At 37.2% G+C, this 11023-nt stretch overlaps 1 protein-coding gene across 2 annotated transcripts; it reads right to left on the bottom strand.

Annotated features, from left to right (window-relative positions):
• Positions 1-4303: 4303 nt before the first annotated feature.
• Positions 4304-8758, bottom strand: LOC103370742 (C-X-C motif chemokine 13-like). Of its 2 annotated transcripts, XM_008299881.1 has the most exons (5): positions 8627-8758; positions 7517-7634; positions 6722-6802; positions 5203-5262; positions 4304-5063 (listed from the first exon to the last, which is right to left on the bottom strand). In XM_008299881.1, the coding sequence occupies exons 1-4, from the start codon at positions 8697-8699 to the stop codon at positions 5205-5207; spliced, it is 330 nt and encodes a 109-aa protein (XP_008298103.1). In that variant the 5' UTR covers positions 8700-8758; the 3' UTR covers positions 4304-5063; positions 5203-5204. The 2 variants fall into 2 exon arrangements, with proteins under 2 accessions (XP_008298103.1, XP_008298102.1); XM_008299880.1 differs by lacking the exon at positions 5203-5262 and having other exon boundaries at positions 8627-8753.
• Positions 8759-11023: the final 2265 nt, after the last annotated feature.

Genomic DNA, 11023 nt, shown 5'->3' with positions numbered 1-11023 from the left:
TCTTTAAATTCTCAGTTTTCATCATTTTGGCTCCACTGATATTTTGTTTGCAGGAAAAAACCCGGTAGAATCTGCAGTAAACAATCAGGAGAGGTTCCACTGGTGTCGAGGACGTCAGCTGGTTTAAGTTTAACTGAATAAAAACATGTAACGTATAAATATGATGTATTTTTATTGAACAGTCACAACTGATGAAGGTTTGACAAAAACCAAAAAATACTGGTAGAAGTAAAGAAAAAAAAAGATTCTCCAAATATAACTACGATAAAACTTTATTTTAAAATTTCAGTTGCTCAGATGTTGTTGTTCAAACAGCTTCAATTGTAAAATGTGAAACAAACATTTTGAAAGCAGATCAGATATCAGCACGTTTTAAAAACCCTTTATCTCGGAAAATAGGGAAAATTTCACAGACACCAAAAACATTATTTTAAATTATATCCAAAGTTTATTTTTAGTTATTCAAGTTGATAAATAACTGAACTAAAAACTTGAATTTGAATTTTTGTACAATTATTCAAGTTGAGAAATTTAAATCTGAATTTCAAGATTCAAATTCAAGTTTGTGGTAAAATTATTCAAGTTGAGAGATTCAATTTCACATCGCAAAATTCTTTTAAAAATCCATATGGTTATTCAAGTTGAAAAATTCCAAATCAAACCGCAACATTCAAATGATTAATACAATCGTACAAGTTTATCATTTAAAATTATTCCACAGTTGGAGCTAAAACTTCAAATATTTTTGCAAATATTCACATTTTCTGCTGTTAAAATCCCAAATTAAGAGACTGTTGAGCAGAAATTGTTCTGAAAAGTTGGATTTCAATCAAACTGTGATGATAGAATTCATTTAGAAAGATCTTTGTTTTGTGGTTGGACGCCCAGCCCTGGTTTCTATTGAACCCCGACTGTTTGAAATTAGCATGAAAAGAACAAAGCCATAGTTTTGGGATCCTGTAACCTCAGCTTTAAAACAGAGTCTTTGAGCGTTTTGAGGCTTATACTTCACTCCTGAACCAATGTCACAGGGTTTCGTACGACGTCTGTACATAAAACATCGACAGGGGTCTTTACACCTGCGAGGAGGAATGTACCATTCTCCTGATTAAAAACAAAAGAAAAGGTGTTTTATTTTTTAAACTTTCCTTTGCCCGGTGTGAATAACGCCACCTTGACTTTTTTTTTTTCTCCCCGACGACGACGACGACGGGCATTTTCTTTCCATCATGCAAAAGTCTTTCAATTTGTACAATTCAGTATTAACGAGTTTTTGAGGAAGAAAAAAAAAAAGAGGTTTCAAAGCTGCTTTGTGGCTTTTTTTCTTTTCTCTCTCAAAGCTCTGAGATGGTTTTTTGCAGATTAGCTTCCATCGTCACCTGTAAGCGACTAAATTGTTTGATTTCCGTCTCCGTCGAGCGCACCTCATATACTTTTTCTACAAACAACGTGCCTAGTTTGTACAATTTCTCCAACAGCAGCACTGCCCATGAGACCAAGACGCTCAGAGATTAACCCAGCGCCATCATCCAGCCATCCCTCATCCATCCCTCATCCATCCATCATCCATCCATCATCCATCCATCCACCTCTTCCATCCTGTCATCCCTCCACCTCTTGGGGATGAGATTGTGAGGAATTCAAACTGAGGAATCGTTGCTCAACTCAGACTGGTTTCTGGTTTTTTTTCTCCTCCTCGGTTTCTTTGACTAGTTTCTAAATGCACACTCGATCACATGCGATTTCTGAATGTAAAAAAAAGAAAAATCCTGTTGTTCGATATCAGATTTTATCCATTTTTTGTTCTTCCGCTGTTGATTCAGACTGGTTAACATGTGGTGGCTACTTTAGATCCGATACCAAGCTTCTTTTTTTTTTTCTTTTTTTTTTGCATTTTTGGCCAAAGGATTTGTTGTCGTTAATGTGTTTTAACAAAATTGGCCAGAACGCTGCATCCAAACCTAAAAGATGCTGCATGAATGTTGTCTTCCCAGTGTATTAACCTGTACAAGTTTTAAAACTGCAAAAAAAAAAAAAAAAAAACTATTCTGGTGAAAATGAGGATTATGCACAATCTGAGTTGAGGTGATGCAACCGCAGTTTAATGCACTGGTTCATTTGCTGGAGTTTTGGAAAAAAAAACAGGATACAAACGGGGAAAAGTTTCGAGTCTTTCCCTGCAAACTTAAAGACGAAGGAATGCAAAGGCTGTTATTTCTGCAGTTTGTTTCCTCGAGAAGATTTGTTCAATCGAGTAAATCCGGGATCTTTAGCCACCAGCAGTCACTGATAAAAAAAAAAATATAAGGTGCTACGTTTATTTCACGGGAGGATTTCAAAGAGCCGCACTTTGTTTTTGAAAAGAAAAAAAAGAAAGAGGTTTCTGATGTGCAGTTTTTCGCCACATTCGGTTTTCCGTCCGTTTGTTTGGAGGGAAACGCCGCGCAGCTGTGTGGCCAAGAGCTGCAGACCAGGCAGGTTGTTTTTTGTATCGAGGAAGCCAAAGTGTGCATCGTGTTTTCTGACGATTAAATGTCAAAAAGAAAAAGGTGCGAAATGTGCAGCGACGCAGAGTGAAAGTTTGTCTAACGTAGGTGGCGGTGCTGTGTTCCTTGTGTTCGTCTGACTGAAAAGAAGCCGAAATACAGATTTGTGCTTCGTAGAGGTCCCGCTTAGGAATCTCCCCGCCAACTCACGAATGAATCACCGGAAGAAAACATTGAAATCAGCAAAGGATGATTTGTTTTTTTTGTTTTTTTATAACAAAAATCATCGCAGCTTTCCAAAAAAAAAAAAAAAAAGCAGAACAGCATATTGATATTGTGCATATCGAAATAAACTGGAATAGCAGAGCGCAGTTCTCCACCAAAGTCAATGAATTTTCTCGCCGTTTTTAAATAAAATCACCTGGATGTGCTGCAAAATGTTTCATAGGTTCTACCTCCAATCATGTTCCACATCTCCACCAGGTTTCAGGATATTCGGCACTAAATTGCACCCGATCAAGCAGGGAACGTTTCCACAACATCAGCTAACGTTACCCTCTAATAACGTTATAAAGAAAGCATTTATATTGTAATGTTCAAAGAACGTTTTTAGGGATATTTCTTATTTTAAATCATGTTCCTGTGAGGTTACATGTTTAAATTGGACCACGTTTTAAGGTTGTGCGATAAATTAAAAACGTTCTCAAACCAACAGTCAAAACATTTTCTTAAGACGTTCAAGGGCTTGGGTTAAAGGATTTTTTTTTTTTTTTTTTAAACGTTTCTTTTATTGGGTTTTTTTACCAAAGGTTGGACCTTTTGGCTTTTTTTGGGATTTTTTTGGGGTTTTTTTTGGGGGATTTTGGGGGGACTTTTGTTTTTTTTTCCCTCGTATAGCAGAATGATGAGCTGCTGTCAGACCAGTCTCCAGTGATAACAGCTCTCTGGAGATGGGTCCGACTATACGAGGAAAAGTAAACGGTCAGCTGCAACCAGGTGTTCTGCAGTGAATTCAACCAGCTTTTCCTCACTTTGGTCTTCAAAACAGTCCAAAAGATTACTTTTTCTTAGTCTCGCTGGGTGCAAATGTTCCACCGAAGCGATTACCTCGTCACTGTTTTGTTGGGGCACCATCACTGCATCCTGGGCTTAGCTCCATTCACAGCAACTGTGATTGGTTTAAAGAAGTACAAACAAGTCAGAGCGTTTTTTTGTACCTGATATAGCAAAATGATGAGATGCAGTTAGACCATTTTCCAGCGATAACAGCACTCTGGAGATGGGTCTGACTATACAAGGAAAGGTAAATGTTCAACCTCAACCCAGATGTTCTGCAGTGAATTCAACCAGCTTTTCCTCACTTTGGTCTTCAAAACAGTCCAAAAAATTACTTTTTCTTAGTCTCGCTGCGTGCAAATGTTCCACCAAAACAATTACCTCATCACTGTTTTGTTGGGGCACCATCCCTGAATCCTGGGCTTAGCACTGCGCAAGATGATTGTTTTAAAGAAATGAACAACAAGCCAGAGCATTTTTTTTGCCGCCCAGCATCTATAAATAAGGTACAGTCCATTCTGCGGGGACTGGTTGGAAAGTAAAAGTAATTTTTTTTGGACTGTTTAGCTGCAACCCAGGTGTTGTGTAGAGATTTCAACCAACTTTATTACAAACTTTCTCATACAAGTCCCCAATTTTAAGCAGTAAAGCATCACCAAAGCACTTTTTTAGGGAGAATTGATCAAATTAGATAAATTGTCATCCAAAAAAGTTGACTTTGGTTATTTACTTGAGGTTTTTTTTGTTTGTTTGTTTTTTTTAATCTAAAAAGGTGATTTAGGTTAAGAACTTAGGAGCCTGGAGGCCTTGTAAAGCTACTTGTTTGGCTTATTCTTTGCACAAAAAAGCAGTGATGTGGAAAAACAACATTTCCACGAGGACTTCTACAAAAAGCCGAATCTGTATTTCGTACGTGAGCAGTTGCGCCTCAGTTGAAACCAAACATGCTCAGCAGCACTTGTCTCATCTGTCCACACTCGGCCCGACTCTCCCCAAACCCCTGTAGGCAATAAAATGTCATTTTTTGAAGAGTCTTGTTGTCTGTCATTTATTTCTTTATTTAGAAAAAAACATACAGATGCATGTTAGACATTACAGCACCTTCAAAAATGTCATCAACATGCTGAATAAATTCTATTAAGTCTTTACCAAAAATACATCTTTTTACTTACACAACACATTCATTTAATTTTTAACATTCAAACTGTTTAATTTCAGAGTTCCTAACAACAAATATTAGCTAATTTCAGTAGTTCAGGCTTAAAATGCTGCACCAAGACCAAGTTTGTACACCGTTATTATCATTTAAAACATTACAACAGTTGGTTAAATGAAGAAACTAAACTAAAAGATGTCAAATCGCACCAAAAACAAAAGCATTTGTAGGACTTCAGAGTGGCTCAGCTTCCTTCTGTTAATTCACAGCTTCGATCAACTCGACCAGAACTAAAACAAAAAAATCAGAAGTCGGTTGCGGAGGAAGTCGGTGGTGAAGCGGTGGAGTTGAAAGTCGCGTTTTTCCTGCAATAGAAGGAACAAAAATGATTTTAAAAAAGAAGCCGAGTGGATAATAAAGCAGAATCAGCAGCTCGGTGTTGCGTGGTGATCAGGGATGACGCGACAGTGATGACAACATACAGAACAATGGGGTTTTTATTACCATTATCGTAATAAGCGACGGTGAACACAGGACTTAGCCCCGTTCTTGGCGCAGCCCGTCCTTCAGACACAACAACACAACCAGTAAATACACATCTTTGGGAACAAAATGATCAGAAATGTAGAAGGAAGTCAGTAGAAGTGTGATTTCTTCATTTGATTTTGGTGCCTCTAAATCCCAAACACGTCCCGAAAGCTCAGCGTTGATGTTTCAGATTTCTAATGAAGTGTCAGTCTGGAGGAGTTTAGTTTAAATATGTCTGTTCAGGAGGTTTTAGTTGCTGAACGAGGGTATAAAGTATTAAATTAGGTTGCTGTTGATGCAAACATTTAACTGGCAAAACAAATTCTATTCTGAAGGATTTGCAGTGAGTTAAAAACGCATCTACAAACCAGGACAGACGTCATTTTGTCTATTTTTTGCCTAAAACAACAACAGTGTAAAAATCTGATCATAGTTTAGGTTCTATGTCACGTTGCCGCCTTAATCTACATTAACTGTCTGGTTTTGTCAAGTTGTGTTACATTTTTTTTTACCAGCTTGTGTCTCCTCTTTGTCATCTTAGTGGGTTTTCTCGCATCTTGTCGTGCGGGGTTCTGTGTCTTGTTTGTATAGTTTTGTGTCCGTTTGTTGAATATGTCTTGTTTGTGTTGTGTTTGCGTTCTTTTCCGTCTTGTTTTTGTCAGTTTGTGGTATTTTTTTGGTCTAATTTTGTTATTGTATGTCTCATTTCTGTTGTTTTGTGTTTTGTTTGTATTGTTTTGTGTCCATTTTAGCCAATTATGTCTTATTTGTGTTGTTTTGTGTCTCATTTGTTGTCTTGTTTGTCAGTTAGCGTTATTTTCTGTCTTTCGTCATTTTATGTCTCGTTTTTCGTTATTTTCCGCCTCATTCTTTGTTGTTTTGTGTTTTGTTTGGATTGTTGTGCGTCTCGCTTGTTGTTTTAACTCTCATTTTGTCATTTGTATGTCGTTTGCATTGTTTTGTTCCATCTCATTGTGTTGTTTTGTGTCCAGCTTGTGTCGTTTTCTATCTCGTTGTAAGTTTTGTTTTCGTTTGTGTCATTACGTGGTTTTGGATTGTTTTGTTTTGTGTCCTAATTTGTAATTTTCTTCTGTTTCTCTTGTTGTGTGTCTGATTTTTTTGTTTATTTTTTCCTCTTTGTTTCCTTCTGTGTTGTGTTTTCTCACATTTTAACCGTCTTTCAGAGGAACACAACTCAGGATCTGGCTGCAGCTCTACAGGATGCTGCAGGACTGAACTCTTGCAGACTTTAACAGACTTCAGGCTCCAGAACGTCGACTAGAAAGCTGGAATTTGGAGCAACAACTGAGCGCAGACGTGGAAACGTAAAGACGCGAGTCCCCGACCACCAACAAACACACAAAGAGGTTTAGGACCATTAAAACCTCTGAGAGCAGCAGCACAGGTTCACGTGTACACGCTCCGTGTCTTAAACCAGAAGTCCATATCTGGATTCAACTGCAGATAGAAGTAAAATCAAATGTGGGCTTCTTACTTTTGCAGAGCGTTCAGGAGTTCTGGGAACCACTTGGCGTCCGGGTCGACACAAACCGTGGAGCCGCTCTTCTTCAGGATTCTGAGGAGAAACCAGTTTTTATTGGATGACGTTTAGATAAATTATTACAATGATTAAAAACAAACCAGTTTTGAGCTGCTGCAGCCGTTAAATGTAGAAAAACTTCACATTTATTGATGTAACAGAGGCTTTAAATGTGATATTTATTTATTTCACTACTTCTTTGCAGTAATTTGTGCCACTAGAAACTGAGTTTAGATGATTTATATGACTGAGAATAGCTCGATTTAAATAGTAAATAGTAAATAGTGCTAAAAATAATCAGATTAGTCTGTCAGAATTTAAATTTATCATCTACTTAAACTGAATTCCAATAAACTTGAAACTGAATGTGATATTTTGAGACTGAATTCAGACGTCTGTTCCACAACAACCATGTTTCATTTGTAAAAACTGAACGTTCAGAGTTCAAATGATCAAACTCATTCTCACATCACCTGAATTCAGTCTCATAATGATCCTTCTGAAAGTGCACTGGGACAAAGTCAAACTACATTTAGTCGTTCAAATGAAGTTATAGGATTAAAACTGACGAGTTTCATTTGGTCATTTAAAAAGAAATGGTTCAAATTCAGTTTCTAGCGACACTTTTCTGATTCGTTTTCATTTTAAAGAAACTGAAACTGGAGGAGAATTGAAAAAGTTGCGTAAAACAGACACGTAGCTTCAGTTACTGGTACTCGAGTAAATCTACTCTCCTGCATCAGGACTTACAGGATCTCGGTGCGGCGGCAGTGACCTGAAGCCGGAGTCACCTCGATCTTCTTCACCACTCGAGCAGGGACACGATGAGAAACCGTCCGGAGGCAACGGCAGCGATGAAGGGCAACGGCTGGAAAACAGAAACAGGAACAGACTGATTTAAAGGTTTTTATCTGCAACACTGAAAACACAAACCAACATGTGAAGTGGAGCTTCAGTCCTGCTCCTTCCTGCTTGTTGTGCAGCTTTTAGCAGAAAACCAGAAACTAGCTCAATTAAGATCCAGAAAAAAGCAACTCAGAGAACGCTGAGGTTTTTTTAATTAACTTTGACTCAACAGAACGTTTATGTCCACCAACACAACTGAAGATTTAACAGCTTTGTTCTTTGTTAACATACTTTTAGCTGCAGTTCTAGTCAAAATAGTGTAATTTATGTGTTTTATAAAAGGAATAATGTAGAGTAGGTTAAAAAAAAAATAAAAATCTGAATAAATAAAAACAATTATTTTAAAAATAAATTAATAGTGTATAAGTAGTAAAAGTGTAATATGTAAATAAAATAATAAAATAAAATGTAAAATTTAAATTTTACTAAATTAAACTGAAATTATATATTTTTTAAATTAAATAATTCAGTTTAGGTATACAGAGAAGTTTACCATTCAATCAAATAAAACTAAAAAAAAAACACAGATCAGTCCTATAAAGTAGTAGTATGTAGTAGGGTAAAAATAACAATGATAATAATGAAAAATCATGTAGTAAAACAGTATAAAAGTGTAACACCAGATCAAATATAATGAGAGAATTAAATGTTGAAATTGATTCATAAATAAATTTTAGCAGACTACGTTTTTTTTTTTTAAATCAGTAAAATAACTACAAAAAAAAACAAATCGATAATTAGAGCTGCAACTATTTTATCATTTTCTCGATTAATCGATTCGTTGTTTCGTCTCTAAAACGGGAGAAAAATGCTGCAAAAAGAAAAACAGAAAACAGTTTCTGAAATCTGACAATTTAGATTGTTTTTTCCTTCTTAAATAAAACAATGAAACTCAGGCGAATGTCCTTCCTGCTGCTCTCTCTGAGCAGATGCTTCCTACAGCTGAGGACTCACCGTCGAGGCCGGCCAGGCAGCAGCACAGCGTCAGCGCCACCAGCAGCAGCACAGTTCTGTTCATCGTGTTCATCGTTCAGCTCAGAGACGATCTCAGTGTCGACGGAGGAAACAGACGAGTTTATAAAGACGGAAAACAGGAAGTGAGAGAAGGAAACACTTTTCCTGTCCTCATGTAAAAAAAGAGAAAAAAAACTTTCTGCTCCGTGAGCTAAATGTGGGATTCCCTCCTGGTCAGCTGTTTGATGTCTCAATCAATAAATCATGTATTATTATTATTATTATTATTATTATTATTATTATTATTATTATTACAGTGATCAGGACGTCTGAAAATCATAAAATAATGCAGCTTTTCTTATTTTATTGGATTTATCAACAGAATGAGATTTTAAACCTGTAGGAAATGGAACTTTTTTGGACTTCATCGATGGATTTTAAAATATTTTTATGATTATTTGTTATTTGAAAGATGAACGACAGATATTAAAGGACTAAAAAATATAGAAAATATTTTATTCAACTGTTAAATTAACAATAACAACTTGTTAAACTGCAGGAAAAAAGATTAATTTACATTTAATCTGGGGGAAAAAATGCAAAATTGTAAATAATTTGATGATTTTACACAATTTTGCTGCATTTAAATCAATTACAGTGATCGTTATTATGACTATTATACAGATGTTATTTAAAAGTCCTGTTATTTGACAGAGAAATGATAAACACTCACCGCCCACTTTGTTAGGTACACCTTGCTTAGTACCGGGTTGGACCCCCTTTTGCCTTTAGAACTGCCTTAATCCTTCATGGCATGGATTCAACAAGGTGCTGGAAACATTCCTCAGAGGTTTTGCTCCATATTGACATGATAGCAATACGCAGTTGCTGCAGATTTGAGCTGCACGTCACGTCCCAAAGGTGCTCCATTGAACTGAGATCTGGTGACTGTGGAGGCCGTTGTAGTACAGTGAACTCATTGTCATGTTCAAGAGACCAGTCTGAGATGATTCACGCTTCATGACATGGCGCGTTATCCTGCTGGAAGTAGCCATCAGAAGATGGGTACACTGTGGTCATAAAGGGATGGACATGGTCAGCAACAATACTCAGGCAGGCTGTGGCGTTGACACGATACTCAGTTGGTACTAAGGGGCCCAAAGTGTGCCAAGAAAATATCCCCCACACCATTACACCACCAGCAGCCTGAACCGTTGATACAAGGCAGGATGGATCCATGCTTTCATGTTGTTGATGCCAAATTCTGACCCTACCATCCGAATGTCGCAGCAGAAGTCGAGACTCATCAGACCAGGCAACGTTTTCCAATCTTCTATTGTCCAATTATGGTGAGTCTGTGTGAATTATAGCCTCAGTTTCGTGTTCTTAGCTGACAGGAGAGGCACCCGGTGTGGTCTTCTGCTGCTGTCGCCCATCCGCCTCAAGGTTCGATGTGTTGTGCGTTTAGAGATGCTATTCTGCATACCTCGGTTGTAATGAGTGGTTCTTTGAGTACCTGTTGCCTTTCTATCAGCTCGAACCAGTCTGTCCATTCTCCTCTGACCTCTGGCATCAACAAGGCCCACAGCGCCCACAGAACTGCCGCCCACTGGATATTTTCTCTTTTTCGGACCATTCTCTGTAAACCCTACAGATGGTTGTGCGTGAAGATCCCAGTAGATCAGCAGTTTGTGAAATACTCAGACCAGCCAACAACCATGCCACGTTCAAAGTCACTTAAATCACCTTTCTTCCCCATTCTGATGCTCAGTTGGAACTGCAGCAAATCGTCTTGACCATGTCTACATGCCTAAATGCATTGAGTTGCTGCCATGTGATTGGCTGATTAGAAATGTGCACTAACGAGCAGTTGGACAGATGGACCTAATAAAGTGGCCGGTGAGTGAATATTAAGGATCGGAAAATGGTAAAGAATTTACTGAACTGTTAAAATAACAATAGTAATTTGTACAATTGCAGAAAAACACGGATTAATTTACATTTAATCATGACAAACAGCAGCCAACTGTAAATATCATCCCCGTCAAATAGTGATGTGATGTTTTATAACATGGTGTGATGGTAAATTTATACGTATGAAATCAATTAAAACGATCGTTATCATGACTATTATACAGATTTTATGAAAAAGTCCAGTTTTTTTGATAGAAGAGAATGTATATATATTAATTAAAGGCTTATTTATTGAAGCATGTCACACATTTTTGTTCATCAAAACGTCATAAATCAGAGGAAAATGCAGAGATTTCTGTCCAATCAGGAAACTTTAGAACCTAATTCAGCTGCAGGTCGTTTGATTGTTTGATTATTTTCCAGAGTATTTTGAATTCTGTACATTTTACAGTTATTTTGTCCATAAAGCGACAGGAAATGGTT

This window comes from Stegastes partitus, unplaced genomic scaffold, assembly GCF_000690725.1.
Source record: "Stegastes partitus isolate 25-593 unplaced genomic scaffold, Stegastes_partitus-1.0.2 Scaffold1476, whole genome shotgun sequence".
Lineage (NCBI taxonomy): Eukaryota > Metazoa > Chordata > Actinopteri > Pomacentridae > Stegastes > Stegastes partitus.
The sequence above is the reverse complement of the archived record's forward strand: the minus strand, read 5'-3'. Positions and strand labels throughout refer to the sequence as shown.

Coding starts and splice junctions, on each gene's coding strand:
- LOC103370742 (XM_008299880.1), bottom strand. CDS start 8,699: ATGAACACGATGAACAGAACTGTGCTGCTGCTGGTGGCGCTGACGCTG. Junction 7,635..8,626: donor CTGCCTGGCCGGCCTCGACG/GTGAGTCCTCAG, acceptor TCTGTTTTCCAG/CCGTTGCCCTTCATCGCTGC. Junction 5,064..6,721: donor CTCCTGAACGCTCTGCAAAA/GTAAGAAGCCCA, acceptor CTTCTATTGCAG/GAAAAACGCGACTTTCAACT.